This window comes from Mustela nigripes, chromosome 5 (assembly GCF_022355385.1).
Source record: "Mustela nigripes isolate SB6536 chromosome 5, MUSNIG.SB6536, whole genome shotgun sequence".
Taxonomy (NCBI): Eukaryota; Metazoa; Chordata; class Mammalia; order Carnivora; family Mustelidae; genus Mustela; species Mustela nigripes.
Window position 1 is genome coordinate 27,269,801 of NC_081561.1, and position 17,876 is coordinate 27,287,676.

The 17,876-nt window shown below is 57.4% G+C and overlaps 1 protein-coding gene across 8 annotated transcripts; it reads left to right on the top strand.

Annotated features, from left to right (window-relative positions):
* Window positions 1-1,937: 1,937 nt before the first annotated feature.
* DDR1 (discoidin domain receptor tyrosine kinase 1) lies at window positions 1,938-17,488 on the top strand. 8 transcript variants are annotated; one of them, XM_059399772.1, is made up of 19 exons: window positions 1,938-2,043; window positions 3,543-3,708; window positions 6,380-6,515; window positions 6,605-6,707; window positions 6,904-7,132; window positions 8,710-8,857; window positions 9,091-9,199; window positions 9,623-9,809; window positions 9,912-10,158; window positions 10,680-10,775; window positions 10,892-11,043; window positions 11,956-12,121; window positions 13,146-13,256; window positions 14,370-14,614; window positions 14,788-14,915; window positions 15,159-15,377; window positions 15,855-16,089; window positions 16,663-16,812; window positions 16,928-17,488. In XM_059399772.1, exons 3-19 carry the CDS (start codon window positions 6,422-6,424, stop codon window positions 17,066-17,068), a joined length of 2,760 nt encoding a protein of 919 aa, XP_059255755.1. In that variant the 5' UTR covers window positions 1,938-2,043; window positions 3,543-3,708; window positions 6,380-6,421; the 3' UTR covers window positions 17,069-17,488. The 8 variants fall into 8 exon arrangements, with proteins under 8 accessions (XP_059255755.1, XP_059255754.1, XP_059255751.1 ...); XM_059399771.1 differs by lacking the exon at window positions 1,938-2,043 and adding an exon at window positions 2,077-2,143; XM_059399770.1 differs by lacking the exon at window positions 1,938-2,043 and adding an exon at window positions 2,172-2,320.
* Window positions 17,489-17,876: the final 388 nt, after the last annotated feature.

Genomic DNA, 17,876 nt, shown 5'->3' on the forward strand with positions numbered 1-17,876 from the left:
TGCTTTCCCCCTGTTGCCTCCCTCATCTCCCTTTGTCTGGGGTCTCGTTGTCTGGGGTCTCCCTTTGGTTCAGTTTTGAAGTCCTCTGCCCCCTCCCCTCCTTTCTTTTTGGCCCGGCTGCTCCCTCGCTCTCTGCGGGGCCAAGCGGGGGAGGGTAGCGGGTCTGGGTTGCCATGGTCACGTCGAAGCCGGCTGCAGCTGGCCCGGGCAGCTGCTCCCAGCCCCCGGATAGGCCGATAGGCGGACAAAGCCAGGCGTCTTGGCAGCCCCAGACCTGGAACCCCAAAGGCCTTATAGGGGGGGGGAGGGGGAGGGGACTGGGACCCAGGAGAACACTAAACTGGAGGTGAGAGGGCAGACTCCAGAGCTCAATTGGAGCTGGGCCCACATCTCACCAGGAGGGACCTGGCAGTCTGGACTGGTGGTGTGGGAGGAAGAAAGCCTGGCCACAGCAGGAGGAGGCCAAGGATGCAAGTGGAGTTGGAGGCCATGGTGTGGCAGATGGGCTGAGGGACTCCGATGGCCCCAAAGGGAGGTCTGGGGCCTCTGTGTCCTGTCACCCAGAAACAGGCTCCAGCTGGCCGTTAGGTCTGTGTCTCTTCTGGTCCATTCCTCAGTTACCCCTTCCTTTCCTAGCCTCTTATATTTATCATCTCCCTCTGTCTCTTCATTTCAACCCCAGTGCCTCAGTCTACCTCCTCTTCCCCCATCTCTTGGTTTCACTCCAACCCCTTCTTTTCTCCTTTGCCCTTGTTTATTGTCCCCTTGGACTGTCTGTGCCTTTTAGGCCTCCTCACTTTTCTGCCCTACTTTCTGAGTGCCCCCCCCCCCCGCTCCAGTTAGCCGCTCTCTCTGACCAGCTCTCTTCGCCCCAAATCTCTATATCCCACCTTCTGCTGTGTGTGCCCTCATCCCCTTCCCCGCTTTCCTTCCTGTGACACCCCCCCCAACTCCTCCCTCATCCTCTGAGTTCCATCCATTCTGTGCCATCATTCCTTACCCCCAGGCTGCCCACTGCTGAGCTGCCTCATTTTCTCCCCATATTGTCATCTTTCATTCCTCCTTTCAACTTCTGAGCCTCAGTTTCCCATTTGTACTTGGTGGTCCCAAGGCCTGACTCATGGTCGTGGTCTTGCCACCACCCTCTCCTCCCTCCCCACCCCCTGCCCCCAAGTCAGTTCTCATTCTCCCCAGCTGCTGACCTGGCCTGCTTGCTCCAGAGGCAGCTGCATCTCTTGGGAAGGGGACTGCAGCGAGTGTGTGTGGGCCTTTCTGGTCCATCCTCCCTCTCACTGGTCCTGCTGGGCTTCCCTGCAGTGACTGGGTTTTTTGCAGGCCTGAAGCTGCAGCTCTCTCCTTCGTGCCTCTCCTCACTTTTTTTGAGCTCTTTCCCCTCCTCTCCTTCCTGGGCAGCAGGAGGCCATGGGCTTGAAGGGGAGTGGGGGAAGCTCAAAGGGAGGGCATGGATGTGGGAGGGCTGGGCCATCCTTTGGGGGCTCAGGAAGACGCGGGGGTCTCTGGAGTTGGGAGTGATGCAGCAGATGTGGGATGGGCTCTAGGGCCATGAAAGGCTGTGTGGACTCTCAGTCTTTGGCACTGCTCTAGGGGCCCCTGGATAGCTGGGATTTCCCTCTCTGGCCCCTGGGAATCTCGGCTCAGAGCCCCGCATTCCAGCCCAGCCGGCTCCAGCCCCCTTTCCGCTGTCACTTGACTCCGCTGGGCCCCAGCCCTGCATCCCTCCCACTCCTCCAGCTTTGGGCTGGGGCGAGGTGGACATCACCGACTAGGAATTTCTCCTGGGGGAGAGACCAGGGGACAAGAGTTTCAGGATTCTATGGTTTCCTCTACGCTCCCCACTGGAACCCTCTGGCCGCGCCATGCCACCTGGCCCGGGAGCGTGGGCCTGGGGTGTGGAATGTCCCAGCGGGGTGTGAGGGGCTGCCGCTCCTTCCCTGAGGCGTCTGGAAACAGCCCAGCGGGGTCTGCCAGCCCAGGGTTCCTCGGAGCACAGTCCCTGGAAGGAGGGGTCGTGAGTCTGCCCAGGTGAGGTTACTGGGGAAACATGGGCTCCACCCCCAGCCTGGCTCCACCCCCCGCCCAGCCTCTCCAGGGCCCAGATTCCCCAGCGGCTGTCTCCAGCGGGGTACGTGCTCTCGGGAACCCCTGGGGGTTTGGTCGGAGGGGACGGTGGGAAGAGGCAATTCTCCGAGTGACCATGGGGCTGTTTATTAATGAGTCCCGTAGCAGCTGAGCGTGTTGGAATTGGTGTGTCCCTGGTGGTTTGGCGCTCCTGCCCATACCGAGGGCCAGCTTCTTCCTGGTACTACTTTTGTGTACTTGTCTGGTTGTGACTTAGTGTTTCTTTCTTGGGACTGTGGTAGGGCCTGCACGTAGCGAGTGAGCTGATGTCCGCTGTGAGGTGCATTGGGGCGGGGATCTGCAGTGGACTCAAATCTTTCTGAGCCGGTGACATTGATAGGGGGTTGACAGGTGTGGGTGTGGATAGATGGTGGCCTGAGGCAGTGGGGGGGGGGGGAGCACTTCTCACCACAGCTCTCTCTCCTGCCCCCCTCACCCAGCCTCCTTGCCCATCTTCTCTGGGACTCCTGTTCCTGGTTCTTTTGGGCTTTGTCCAGTTTTCTCTTTGTCTCCATCCCCCACAACTCCCTCACCTTGTTCAGGCCCATGCCTGCCAGTGGTCAGGGTCTCGACCTCACCTGGTCCCAAGGGAGGCTTGCCCTGAGGACTCCTGGGCCTTGAGCAGGGAGCCCAAGGGAACCAGGCCCTGGGAGTGTAGGCTGCAGGGTCCTAGAGAGGACTGGGGGATGGAAGGTGGAAGTAGAGAGAGAAGGGGCTAGGAGAGAGTTGGGGGGCGGCTACATCAGGCTCTGGGGCAATCTGAGTTGGGGTGTAGAGGACAGGAGGCCAGAGGATGCCAGAGAGAAGCAAAGGTTGGTGGTGTGGAAAGTGTGAGTCTAGGGCACTTGGTTGGGCAGGTGAGCCCTGCTCCCTTCCTCCATCCAAACTCCTGCTGCTGGGCACAGGGCCTGTGGGAACCTGCTCCTTCCCTGTGCCCTGGGGCTGCCCCCTTCACCTCCCTCTCCAGGAACTGAGCCCAGAAAGGGGGAATAGGGAGGGAGCCATCCCCTCACGGGGCCTGGATATGTGGGAGGCCCCAAGCGGGGCCTCAGCTTCGTCTGTTCCATTTAGTGGGGACCCTGGGGCCTGAGGGTTGGGCCGCGGGGAGGCGGAGGGGGCTGGGCGCGCAGCGTCAAGGGGACCGCGGCGTGGTTACCTGGGGGAGGCCCGGGTGCGCTGGGGAATGCGGGGTGGGCGTGGCAGGCAGAGGGGAGCGCGAGGCCGGGAGGGCGGCGCCGGGCGTGGGAGCGGCCGGGAAGACGCTGTCCGGGAGGGGGAAGGGCGGCTACCCCGGCGGGCGGGCGGAGGGCGGCGGGAGGGAGGGAAGGAGGGGGGAGTCGGGCTGTGGGGAGGCGGCGCCTGGGCCCGAGCCGCCCCAGCCCTGGCTCCTCTCCCCGGAACAGGCCCCCGACAGCTGCTCGCGGGAGCCGCCTCCCGACACCCGAGCCCCGCCGGCGCCTCCCGCTCCCTGCTCCTGGCTCCCTGCGCCTCCCCCGCCCCTCGCCCAGCCGCCGAGGAGGCCCCGCTCCGGGGTCGGACGCCTGGGTCTCCCAGGAAGAGCGATGAGAGGTAGGGGGTGCGGCCGGAGGACCCCTGCGGGGTGGAGGGACCGAGGCCGAGGCCGGGGGCTCCAGGGGAGGTGCGGCTGCCGGGTGAGGGCTTGGCGGCGGAGGCAGGATGCTCCCGGGCTGTTCTAGGTTGCCCAGCTCCGCCAACCGTGTCCCTGCCCGCCTCCCCAGTGCGCTGGCTTACTGTCTGAAAATGGGGGGGGCACCTCCCTGACCTCGGAGAAAGTGTGTTTCAGCATTGAGGAAGGACCCTTTACTGAGTGTGAAGGAACTGACGCCCAGGAAGGCAGGTACTCTTGTGTGGCCCCATTGAATCATTCCCTCTGGCCCCTGGAGAAGCGGGTGTGCCCTCCTATCAGGCCAGTCCCTGCGGGCATCTACCTGCTAAGTGCTAAGTCTCTGCCCAGTCAGCTCCCAGTGGGGCAGCCTGCCCTCAGCCCAGCAGAGAGGCACTGATACCTAATCGGCCAGTGACAGCCTCCGGATGGTCAGTTGGTTCTATCCTGAGGCTGTGTCACTGCCTGGTGCGCCCCATCCTCAGTGTCCCATCGCCCCCTCCCTCCCACACCCCTTCGGTCCCCTGCTGGCTGGACTTTCCTTCCAGCACCTCTACCTGAAGTCAGTGCTCTAGGCACATGGGTGCCTCGGAAGTGAGTGCTACAGTGGAGACAGGTGAAAGCCAGAGTCTGGGAAAATGGAGCAGTGCCTCTTTTTCTCATGGCCCTTCCAGCCACCACCTTGACTTCTCTCTGGCTTGGTCTTGGTGTGTATTGGGAGGTGGGCCCCAGTTGTCTTGGGATCCTGTGTCAGAGAGCCTGAGTGTATGTGTCTCACGGTGTCCTCTAATGGTAGGAGCATGTGGTATCTGTCATTTCACGTTCACGGATGTCTAAAGATGGCTATTCACTAAGTGGGATGGAGTTGATGTGTGCATGAGCGTCTGTGATTGTCCCAGCTGGGGCAGATGTGTGTAACACATTTAAGTGTCTGTCTTTAAAAGTCTGTGAAGAGTTGTCTTTGACAGAGGGGTGTGTGTGTGTTACAATTAGCCCCAGGGTTTACAGTCAGCTTTGCAAGTTTGCATGGCTGATGAGTGGGGGTGGGGTGGGGTCATGGGGGGGTAAGGGGTGCACAGAGCTGTGTGGCTGGTGTTTGTGGTGGGGGGTGGGGATAGGAGAGGAAAAGGAAGGGCCTGCAGCAGTGACCCGGTCCCTGCTTTGTAATTGGGGTAGGGTAGGGTGGGGTGGGGTTGGGATAGGTCTTCTCAGCCTGTCCTCTGTGTGCCTGACCCAGTGGAGAGAAGTAGGGTGATTGGAGTGTTGGAGGGATTGCCCCAGACATCTGTGTGTTTCTCTGCTTGGCTCTGTGCCCTGTGCTTCTGAGCCTGCTCTATTTACCTCTTGCTTTGTGTTTCTAGCCCTGTCTCCCCCTGCCTCCTATCCTTTGCCTGTCTTTGTATCTTTGCCCGGGGCTCCTCTAGCTCCGTCTGGCTCCGATGACTCATCTGGGATAGGCATGAAGGTTACCCAGGGGAACAAGGGCCCCCCGCTGTTCCCGAGAGAGGTGGGGGTGGAGAGCGACACCCAGGAATTCCAGGCCAGCCGCCTGGGACCCTGCAGCCTGCTGCCCTGCACGTGGCTCCTGGACCTCCAAGGGACCAGGTGTGATGCCTCTGGTTCTAGCTCTTCTTTGATGCCTGGGTGCCCCCCGCAACTCAGTCAGCCCCCTCAGCTGCTGCTTCAGAGCTGTGGGGTCTCAGCTGCCTCTTACATTCCTGCCCTAGAGCATGATGGGAGCAGCTGGAAGAGGACAAAGGGATGGGGGAGTATCCCCCCACTCTTCCTACCTCCTGGGGTGACCTGGCCTCCCTGCCTGTAGACCCGCCCTCGTCTCCAAGGCAACTCAGGCCTTTCCTCAGCACTGGGCTTCTCCTTCAGAGGCAGCCACCTTCAGAAAATGGGAACTGGGGGGACAGGATGTCTGGGTCTTAAGAAGGGAAGCAGAATGAGGAGAGCTGGGATAGCAGGCTTTGGATCTGATGGCAGAGGTGGGGGACGGCATTAGGGGTGGCCCTAGGGGTCCCTCGGGATTCCAGGGCCTGGGGAGCTCAGTGCAGACCTCCAGGAAGAGGAGAGGTCAGAGCATCTTCTGCTGTTCTGCAGAGGGTAGATAACTTGGATTCACAAGGAGATACCAGTTGAAATTGTTTTAGGTAGTGTGTGCCATCCAGGCCCTAGTGAAGAGCAGGGATTCTCCGACTTTCATGGGCACGGATCCTGGGGGTTGTGTTAAAATGCAGATTCTGATTCAGCATATCTTGGGGAGGGATGAAGTTCTGCCTGTCTCCCAAGTGCCTGTGTGCTGTGGGGCTGCCAGTCTTGGGGTGACACTGGGCTTAGTGGGGCTACAGAGGACAGTGAGATTGGAAAACCCTGGGGTCCCCCACTTTTCTTAGAATTCTGGGATCATAGGTGGGGAGTGGACCAGAGTTTAGCCTGGCGTCTGGCACATGGGGAGCATTCTAAGAACACAGCTGATGCTGTTAAGCAGCTTTTGCTGTTGTCACTTTACTCCTGTTATTCCCAGAGCAATCCATTCTGCCTGTCTGTCTTTGGCTGTGACTCCGGCTCCTTGACTTTCACTCACCCTACCCCTTGTTTGCTCCCCTGCAGAGATGCTACCCCCACCCCCTTAGGCCTGAGGAATCAGGAGCTATGGGGCCAGGGGCCCTCACATCTCTGCCGCTGCTGCTGCTGCTGCTCTTGGTGGCAACTGGAGATGCTGATATGAAGGGACATTTTGACCCTGGTGAGGAACCTGGCTCCTGGGTCTCTGAGGATGGGGCTTGGGAGACAGAGCCAGGGGCCTTGACCCTCTGTATGCCTGTGTTCACCCAGCCAAGTGCCGCTATGCCCTGGGCATGCAGGACAGGACCATTCCAGATGGAGACATCTCTGCCTCCAGCTCTTGGTCAGATTCCACTGCTGCTCGCCACAGCAGGTAACTGGCACACATGGGGCACTGCTCTGGAGGGAGCTCCTGGGGCCTCTACTTGCCCTTCCAAGTCCTCTGCCCAAGCCCAGAGGCTGCTCGGAGGGCCAGTGCCAATGAAACCCCACCCTGCATCCTGAGGGGCTTGAAATACTAGAGACAGAGGCAGACCAGATGTTCCTTGTGACCTCTTGCTCCCTCCCAGGCTGGAAAGCAGCGACGGGGATGGGGCCTGGTGCCCTGCGGGGCCGGTCTTTCCGAAGGAGGAGGAGTACCTGCAGGTGGATCTGCGGCGGCTGCACCTGGTGGCTTTGGTGGGCACCCAAGGGAGGCATGCGGGAGGCCTGGGCAAGGAGTTCTCCCCCAGCTACCGGTTGCGTTACTCCCGGGACGGCCACCGCTGGATGGACTGGAGGGACCGCTGGGGTCAGGAGGTGAGGCCGGTGGGGGCAGCCTTGAGGGAAGGTTGGCTCTCCTCTTGTCCCCCAGCTATACTATAAATGCCACCTGTCCACTCATGACTGACGATTTCTCCCTTCTCTAGCCCAAGCCTCTCTCTTGAGCTCCATCTAGCACTGCAAACATGACCACCTTCTGGGCCTTTCCACCTGAATGTCTAATGGGCATCTCAAACCTACCGTAAACCTCCCAAGCTGACTTTGAATCCCGTTCCCACCCCAAACCTGCTCCTCCCCCAACTCAGGCCAGTTGCTCAGGCCCCAAGCTAAGATGATATCTCGGATTCCTCCGGTCTCTCACCCTCCTGCTTCCAAAGCACCAGCAAGGCCCATCTGTTCTACTTCCGCATTTCCTGAATCCAACCATTTCTCACCACTGTCGCCTCTACCACCCCAGGCCACACACCACACCATCCTAGGCTTAGATGAATCTGCTGGCCTCCAGAGTGCTCTTCCTGCTCCTGTCTGTTCCCACCTGAACTGTCTCCACCTAGAGGCTTCGTCCACTGTACCTGAGAAAATGCAGATCAGATGAGGCGCGCCTGGTCCATGACCCTCCACTGGCTTTCCACTGTGGAACCAAAGCTAAGCTCCTTCCTGGGTGCAGAAGCTTAGCCTGGCCTGGCTCTTGCCTGCTTCCTTTACTCCTCCCTCCTGTATTCTCACTCCACTTGGGCCCACTGGCTTTCTTGCTGTCCCTGGAACGAGCACAGATACATCCCACAGCTTTAGGACATTTTTGCTTGTCAGTCTCTGTGCCTGGAGAGCCTCTCCCCCAGATGTTCCTGGCTTCTCCTTCCACTCAGTTCTCCTCTAGATATCACCTCCTTAGAGAGCCTACCTCCCACTGCTTTAGCCCCACACCCTGCCACTTGTACTGCACAGCTGTTTTTCCTACTGGAATCTCAGTGTGGCATGGGGAGAGAGGAGGGACAGATGTTTACCACTGAGAACGTGCATGGCTGGCACAGCCAATGCCTGCTGAGTGGACAGAGAGGATGGGGTGAAGGAAGAGAGGGAAGGTGGAAGCAGAGGTGCCGAGCTCTGAGAAATGGGTAGAATCTGTGCACAGTGGGATGGATGTCTTAGATACAAATGGAGACAGGTAGGGTTCGGGGCTGACACTGAAGGTTGAGGACAAAGCACCAGGCTGAGAGATGTGTCAGAGGTCCTTTTTAAAAGATTTTATTTATTTATTTGACAGAGAGACACACACACAGAGAGAGGGAACACAAGCAGGGGGAGCGGGAGAGGGAGAAGCAGGCTTCCCACCGAGCAGGGAACCCGATGTGGGCCTCGATCCTAGGACCCTGGGATCATGACCTGAGCCTAAGGCAGCCAACTGAGCCACCCAGGTGCCCGTGTCAGGTCTTTGCTATAGCCCCTCATTTTAGAAATGCCTGGCTGTACCCCAGAGCCCTGGGTGCTCAACACCAGTCTTCATGAGTCTCCTTGTGGCTACTGTGTGCTGGGCCAGGGGACCGCGGCTGACTGGGAAGTGAGATCCAACCCAGAGCCTTTTCCACTCATCCACCCTAATTCTTGGGCCACAGGTGATTTTAGGTAATGAGGACCCTGGGGGCGTGGTGCTGAAGGACCTGGGACCCCCCATGGTGGCCCGGCTGGTTCGCTTTTACCCCCGGGCTGACCGGGTCATGAGTGTCTGTCTGCGGGTGGAGCTCTATGGCTGCCTCTGGAAGGGTAAGTCATTCAGACCCCCGAGAATTTGTTTCCTGGGCTGGGGCCTGGGGAGAAGGGCCTCCAGAATCCTCTTTCTCTTGTTGGGAAGCTGTCACTCTGAGTGGGGGGTAGTGCTGGCCAACTTTGTCCCCTCCATGCCCGGGGGCCTGTGGAGGGACACAGGAAGGGACTGATGCAAGGGAGCGGGAGAGAGGCTGCCTGCCTCTAACATCACCTCTGCAACCCTGCCCCAGACGGACTGCTGTCTTACACAGCCCCTGTGGGGCAGACGATGTACTTATCTGAGGCAGTGCACCTGAACGACTCCACCTACGATGGACACACCACACACGCTGTTGGCGGGTAAGAGAGGCAGGCTGTGCAGCGGGGGAGCCTGGGGTGGGAGGAAGGATGTGGTGGGTGGGGTCAAGAGTCTTGGCAGTGAGATGGAAGAACTGGGGAGAGGGACAGGTTAGGTGGGGCCTTGGGGACACAAGATCAGGATTGGAGGGTAGCAAGGCAACTACTAGCTCATGTGACACTTTGTGTGAGTTAGTAAAAGGCACTGCTTTGCTAAGAAATATCTGTTGGAAACTGTCTCCATAAATACACACACCTTAGGCTGCATGGTGCCCCCTAGAGGTGGTGTCTCCGTGCAACCACTGCAATTCTGGGAGTGAGAGAGAGCCACAGCGGGGAGGTCGAGGCCTGGGATGGCAGAGCAAATGGATGGGTGCCACTCTCTTCTCTGCCACCCTCTGGTTCCTCTGCTGTCCTGCTCTCCAGGCTGCTGTATGGAGGTCTGGGTCAGCTGGCGGATGGTGTGGTGGGGCTGGATGACTTTAGGAAGAGCCAGGAGCTGCGGGTCTGGCCAGGCTATGACTATGTGGGGTGGAGCAACCACAGCTTCCCAGCTGGCTATGTGGAGATGGAGTTTGAGTTTGACCGGCTGAGGGTTTTCCAGGCCATGCAGGTAAGCGTGTCCGGCTCTTCGGAGACCAGGGTGATTGCTCCTGGGGTGCTCACCTGGGCTCTCCTGGCCTTGACCCTGTGTTCCTCCTCCCTTCCCCCCCAGGTCCACTGTAACAACATGCACACCCTGGGAGCCCGCCTGCCTGGTGGGGTGGAATGTCGCTTCAAGCGGGGCCCTGCCATGGCCTGGGAGGGGGAGCCTGTACGCCACGCCCTGGGTGGCAGCCTGGGGGACCCCAGAGCCCGGGCTGTGTCTGTGCCCCTGGGCGGCCGCGTGGGCCGCTTTCTGCAGTGCCGCTTCCTCTTTGCTGGGCCTTGGTTACTCTTCAGCGAAATCTCCTTCATCTCTGGTAAGCCACTGGTCTCTGCCCAGTCCTCATCCTCTAGGATTGCCAACCTGCAGGATGCCAAAATATCCACTCCCAGCACCAGATCCATCTACCACTCGTGAGACTTCCCAAGAAGAGATGCCCAGAATAATTGGAACGTCTCCCTACTCCTTCCCCCCAGCCCTATCTTGGCTTTATCAGCCCTTCCCTCATGACTGATACTGAGCTGGTAGGACAGTGTTGGCTATAAAAACACAAAGTACTCTGTACTGGTTGAGAAATAGCCTCTTCTCCAGGCCGCCTGGTACCCAAGATCCCCACCTGGGGCTCTCTCTCTCTGGGAGTCCTGTATCTCCTCACAACCCAGCAGTTAAACACTTGACATCCGCAATAGCCAGTCCCCCTCCTTTGGATGGGTGGGTACATATACTGAGTATCGCCCCTGCTGCTAGTGGTAGAATCCACAGGTCTCATGCCAGCAGCTTCCCTTTGGGTCCTCTTCCCTCTCTGACTCCATCCTTTCTTCTCGTCCTTCTCTATAGATGTTATGAATGACTCCTCTCCAGCTCTGGGGGGCACCTTCCCACCGGCTCCATGGTGGCCACCTGGCCCACCTCCCACCAACTTCAGTAGCCTGGGTGAGCAGCCTGGGGCCTCCTCCCAAACCAGTGGGTCCTGTGCTGCCATTGCTACTGGGGCCACCCCCACTCGGGTGGGAAGCCTCCTGTGGTTCTGACTCTCTTGTCTCTGACAGAGCTAGAGCCCCGAGGCCAGCAACCTGTGGCCAAGGCGGAGGGGAGCCCAACTGCCATTCTCATCGGCTGCCTGGTGGCCATCATCTTGCTGCTGCTGCTCATCATTGCCCTCATGCTCTGGCGGCTGCACTGGCGCAGGCTCCTCAGCAAGGTGAACGGTGTGGGGGTGGGGACCTGGGGGTGTAGGCTGTGGGGGAGGGGGGAGGGGATTAAGGGGAGCAGGGGGTTACAATGTGAAGAGCACAGACAGGGTGTGGGGGTGGAGACTGAGGCCAATGTGTATGGGGATGCCTGCGTTAGTTTGGGTCCTGTGGGGACCACAGAACACAGTCTAATTAAGATAACCAGAGGTGGGCTCAGTAAAGTGCCAGGTTGCAAAGGAGTGGGCGGCCTTATGGAAATCGCAAAGAGTAGTGAAATTCCCACAGAACTGTCACCACTCATGGGCTGTGGCCATGCAAGATGAGAGGAGGGAAGTTACCAGAACCTGGAGGAGTGAGTCTGGGGAAAGGCTCCTTGAGACGGGCGGTGGACTTTGCTTCAAGGATACAGCTAGCCTGAGTCCACTTCTCAGGGAGGGGCTGGGAGACTAATCACCCTGACCTTACTTCCCACCTGCCCAACAAACTCCTCTCCAGCCAACCCAAACTGAGCCAGTTGATAAAGTCCACACTAGTCAACCTCTTGGGGTAGGAGCCAGATGGGAAAGGGGGAGAGTGGAGCTAGAAAGGCAGAGAGGAGTGAGGAAGAAACCAGGCATACTCCAAGCCCCTGGCTTCCTGGTGAGAGTTTGCTGGGGGTGATATGCATGAAGGTTGATGGTTCTATAATTATCTGGTCAGATTTGGGTTAGAATCCTATTATGGGACATCAGGGGACTGACCTACATGCTCTTGAACCTTTGTTTCTTTAGAAAGAGAGTTAATAGTGATACCACTATGTGAAATAGAACTAATAGTAGATACCACTATGCGACTGTTGTGAGGACTGAAGGGGAGAAGGGGAGCTTGTCATTAAATGAGCTGGAATCATGTGCAGTTAACATTCCCATTCCCTCAACAAGGCCGAGCGCCGGGTTTTAGAAGAAGAGCTGACAGTTCATCTGTCTGTCCCTGGGGACACCATCCTCATCAACAACCGCCCAGGCCCTCTTGAGCCACCCCCTTACCAGGAACCCCGCCCTCGTGGGAATCCACCCCATTCTGCTCCCAGTGTCCCCAACAGCTCTGGTAAGACCTGCCTTGTTCTAGTCCTACCTCCGTCCTCTGCTTATTTTCTTATTGTATCCCTTTTCCTCTCTGTTTCCATTCCCTTCTTTTTCTGTCTTTCCAATTTCAACTCATTTTCTTTATTTCTGTGCCCTGGTCACCACACTGTATCACTCCCATGTCCTTACCTTATAATTTTTCTCAAGAATTTCCCATGTATTACCCCTAATCCCTAGTGGTCTCGTTTTGTTTGTGTCCCATACACATTTCTCTCTTCTTTGTTGTGCCCTCTCATTGTATCTTCTAGCCCCTCTCCTTTCTCCTAGACTTGCCATGTTCATTCCATCCGTCCATCCATCCATTATCCATCCTTCTATCTGTATTTATGTGTATGTTCATCCTTCTGTCCATTCTTTCCTCTATCCACCATCTGACCATTTATCCATTATGCATCCATCCATAAATATTCATACATCTATTAACCCATCTGTCATCCATCCATCCAGCCACCCATCCAATCTTCCATCTCTCTGTCCATCCATTTTACCACCCATCTGTCCTCTGTCTGTCTGTCTACCAATCCGCTATTCATCCATGTTCATACATCTGTTCACCCATTCATCCATCTGTACATCCATCTATCTATCATCCAATTGCTGGATGCATCATCCATCCATCCATCATCCATCCAAGTATATTCAAACATCCATTTGTTCATCTCCCCATTCATCCATCCACCATCCAACCATTCACCTGCCATTCATCCAGCCATCCATATATATTTATCTATTTATTTCTCTATCTATCCATTCATCCATTCAACCATTCATTTATCATCCATCCATCTACCCATCCGTCTGTCCGTCTGTTCACTCGTTATTCATCCAGCAATCCAGCACTCTCCAGATCCTTGTTTTATCCTGTCCCTGTCTCTCAGTACATTCATTCCCATCAGCCCTGGTCTTGCCCTATTCCAGGTCTCCTTGTCTGTCTAGCCTTGAGTCTCATCCCTTCCACGTGTCTCCCCCCCTCCTTCTCCCGACAGCGTTGCTGCTCTCCAATCCAGCCTACCGCCTCCTTCTGGCCACTTACGCCCGTCCCCCTCGGGGCCCTGGCCCCCCCACACCCGCCTGGGCCAAACCCACCAACACCCAGGGTAAGCCCCTCTGCCTCTGGGCTCCTCCAGGCTCCCCATACCTTTACAGGGGCAGGGAAAAGTCCTCACACCTTGCATTCCCTCCTCTCCCTGCTGTGGCCTCTTTTGCTCTCCTGAGCTCCCAAGGAGGAAGCTCTAATGCCCTTAGCTCTCCTCTGCTCTGCTTGTTCCTTCTTAAAGCCTTTCCCTTGAGCACAGGAGCAGAAAGCTCACTGGTTCTCAGCTCTGTCTTCTTCCTCCTCTTCTACCCCATCTATTCTGCTCTCCAGAGCCAGAGAGGAGGTTGCTATACTGACCCCAGGTTCTCTTATAACTCCTCCTTTGTTTCCTCTCTCTCTAGAGCTGCAAGGAGGAGGGCCTCTCACCCTGGGTGCTTGCCCTCTCCCCCCATGTGTACTCTCTCTGCAGTCCCAGAGGTGAAGGCTCATACCCTGCCCTTACTGTCTGCTCTTCCTCTCCTTGGTGTTGCCTTCTCTTATTGTTGCTCCTTCCCCAGGGCTAAGAGGGGACAGCTCTGCTTCCTCTCCTCTGTCTGTAGATTCCTTGTTGTCCTGCCCGTGAGGAACTGTTCCCCTCTCCCCCTTTCTGTGTGCCCCTGTCTCTGCTTGTCTTTGAGCTTGGAGTATTGGGTCAGGGAGGGTTTGGGTAACCATGGCAGGGAGGAGCCAAGGCTGAAAGTTGTGTGGGGAGGTGCAGGTAGGTAGAACAGCTAAGTGAACAGGAGGGGCTGGCGGTGAGTGGGACAAGGACTTAGAAGGTGGGAGGTAACCAGATGACTGGCACCATCCTTCTTCTGATGGTGGGTAGAGGAATTCCTCTTTTAGTCAAGACTTCTGTCATGGTCTCTTGGGCTGTGCTGGGATCCCTAGAGAATAGACGATGTCATTCTTTGTTCAACTGTTTCCATTGCCTTAAACTCTGAAACAGTTCACTCTCATCTCATGCCAGCATCTTCTTTGGTTTGAGGTTGGTGGGTAGAATACCAAGAAGATGGATCATAGACCCAGTCTCTCACCCAGCTGGGAGACAAGGGAGGCTGGGGTGTGGAGAACCATGGCTCTCAAGGGCTGCTCTTGATGCTTTGTCTTGTCTTCTTTCCCCTCACCCCTCCAGCCTGCAGTGGGGACTATATGGAGCCTGAGAAGCCGGGTGCCCCGCTTCTGCCCCCACCTCCCCAGAACAGCGTCCCCCATTATGCCGAGGCTGACATTGTCACCCTGCAGGGCGTCACCGGGGGCAACACCTATGCTGTGCCCGCTCTGCCCCCAGGGGCTGCCGGGGATGGGCCTCCCAGAGTGGATTTTCCTCGGTCTCAGCTCCGCTTCAAGGAGAAGCTTGGCGAGGGCCAATTTGGGGAGGTAAGGAGGATCCCTGCCCAGCTATCAGCGGTGTCTTGACTGTCTGGAGCTCTGATGTCATGCCCATATACCCCCATTGGTCAGAACCTGTCATCTGTGACTGTGTTATCCCAGTTGACCCTGTGACTTCAGTGAATCATGTGACTTTCTAACAAATGAGCTGCTTTCCCCAGGTGCACCTGTGTGAGGTAGAAAACCCTCAAGATCTGGTCAGTCTTGATTTCCCCCTTAATGTGTGCAAGGGACACCCTTTGCTGGTAGCTGTCAAGATCCTACGGCCAGATGCCACCAAGAATGCCAGGTGAGGACCAGGGATGGTGTCTGGTGATAGGGAAAGGAGGCCATGAAGAATGGGGAATATGGTAGAGACCAACAGGAGGAGTGGCTGGGGAAGGAAGTTTGCATCTCAGGCTGATGTCAGTCCAGGTCTCAGTGTCACTAGTGAGTCAGCTTGTCTCCTGGGGTTAGGGTGCTGGTCTGCATGAGCAGGAGAGAAAGGACAGATCAGCCCCTCAGTGTCCCTGCCACCTCCCCGCTTTTCTAGGAATGATTTCCTGAAGGAAGTGAAGATCATGTCGAGGCTAAAGGACCCAAACATCATCCGGCTCCTGGGCGTGTGTGTGCAGGATGACCCCCTCTGCATGATTACCGATTACATGGAGAATGGTGACCTTAACCAGTTCCTCAGTGCCCACCAGCTAGAGGACAAGGTGGCCGAGGGGGCCCCCAGAGATGGGGAGGCTGCCCCAGGGCCCACCATCAGGTACCCACTTACCCAGGCTGGCCCTTTTCTGAGAGCTCCCCGGGGAGGGCTCTCCTCTCCCCTTGTACCAACCTGGATCCAGCATGGGATGTGGGGACAGGTAGTCAGGTTCAGGGGGGTGGGGACTGGGGTGAGGAATACATGGCCTTGTTCATCTGGGGACTGAGAAGCAAGAAGTTACTACAGGGGGTTGCTGAAGGGACTTGGACTCTGTCAGGAATCTCCCTCTGCTCTTGCTCACCCTCAATGCCTGAGTCCAGACAACAGAGCAGCAGCTCCCTGGGTCAGATGAGCCAAACAAGCATTGTGTGGGCACCTACCCCTGGCCTCTGTGTGGGCATTCCATCTCTGCACCAGCAGTAGACACAACCCAGTCCCAGGGAGTGGCCCCCCCCCCTTCCTCTCCCAGGAATCTGTGAGGTGGGTATGAGTCTGGGACTGCCTCTAGGGACCCTCTCTTATTGGCTCTGTCCTCAGCTACCCCATGCTGCTACACGTGGTGGCTCAGATTGCCTCGGGCATGCGCTATCTGGCCACACTCAACTTTGTGCATCGGGACCTGGCCACAAGGAACTGCCTGGTTGGGGAAAATTTCACTATCAAAATTGCTGACTTCGGCATGAGCCGGAACCTCTATGCTGGGGACTATTATCGCGTGCAGGGCCGGGCAGTGCTGCCCATCCGGTGGATGGCCTGGGAGTGCATCCTCATGGTGAGAGGCCCTGAGAGAGGCGGGCAGGGCACGGTTGGGCAGGGGTTGGCAGGGAAGGGTGGTAGGGGGAAGCACTGACTGCTCTGTGGTCTCTGACAAGTCACTTGCCTTCCCCACACTGCAGTTCCCTCATCTCTGAAGTGAGGGTTTGGGCCAGTGCTCTGTAAGTTTCCCTCTGGCTCTAGGGACCAGAGAAAGTAGGGAGGAGTGGTATGATGGGAAAGGGTTCAGGAGCCAAGAGTGGGTACAAGAGCAGGAGTCAGGGAGCAAGAGAGGTAAGGGGAGACAGGAGGCTAGAGCTAAAAAGGTAGGAGTTGGGAGAGAATCAGGACCAGAAAATGAGGGTCATGGTGTAAAGGAAGGGTGTCTAGAAGAAGGAAGAGTTCAGGGAGAGGACTAGAGCCTGAGAAAGAAGGCAGAGCCTGAAGGAGGGAGGAACAGGCTTGTTGGGAGGGACCAGCCAGGAGGAGTCAGCCTGGGGAAGTGCTGAGTGGACGGGGCCTGTGGGGAGATGAGGAGGGTCTCTGTTACCTGATGTCTTTCTCTGCCTTTGTTGCTTTATCCACACGCCAGGGGAAGTTCACGACGGCAAGTGACGTGTGGGCCTTTGGGGTGACCCTGTGGGAGGTGCTGATGCTCTGCCGGGCCCAGCCGTTTGGGCAGCTCACTGATGAGCAAGTCATTGAGAACGCAGGGGAGTTCTTCCGGGACCAGGGCCGCCAGGTCAGAGCAGAAGGGAGGGAAGATAAGGTTGTGGGTCTGGGAGGGCCAGAGCCTGTCATCTTGGGAACTAAAGACCATTTGTTCCCTGCCTTTCGTCCACCCTGTCATAATGCAGGTGTACCTTTCTCGGCCCCCTGCCTGCCCTCTGGGCCTGTACGAGCTGATGCTTCGGTGCTGGAGCCGGGAGCCTGAGCAGCGACCACCCTTTTCCCAGCTACATCGGTTCCTGGCCGAAGATGCGCTCAACACGGTGTGAATCACACCCAGCTGCCCCTTTCTCAGGGAGGATTCAGGCAAAGCCAGAGGCAATAAACAAGAGGATTTTCATGGCACCCCCACTCCATTCCCTGTCCCAACCACCTTTCACCTCTGAAAGAGAGGCAATGTGACCACAGGTAGGCTGGGCCTGCCAGGGAGCTGACGCCTCCCTTCCAGGGACATACTCTCATGCCCTCTTTCTGCTCCTCTCTTAGAAGCCTCCGCCACCCACCCAGCTGGCCCTGTGGATGGGATCCTCTCTGACCTCTTCTAGCCATCCCTGGGGGGGGGGAGATAGGGGCACATATAGGACAGACACTGGATAAGGCCTATTGGAGCACCTGGGCCCCACTGGACAACACTGGTTCCAAGAGAGAAGGCTGTGCCCCCCCCCCCCCCCCCCCCCCCCCCCCCCCCCCCCCCCCCCCCCCCCCCCCCGCCAGCCTCTCTCTCCTTCCGTCACACACTGGATCCCATTGGCTGAGAATCTGGGGATTGAGGAGGACAAAAAGGGGAGAAAGATGTTCCCTTGTGCGAACTCCTGGAATTGTCCTTGACTTTGGCTTCTCCCTCCTCCATCCTCTGACACACTGGACCTGGGGGTGATCCCTGTCCCCAACCCCCAGCCATCCCCACTTCCCACCTAGCTAGAACTTCTCTAAGCCTGTATGTTTCTATGGATTAAATACTGGGATTAGGGGGAAAGAGGGAGCAATGGCCTGTGGCCTTCGGGTTGGACACCTCTGTTGTAGCTGCCATATTGGTTTTTCTATAATCACTTGGGGTTTGTACATTTTGGGGGGGGA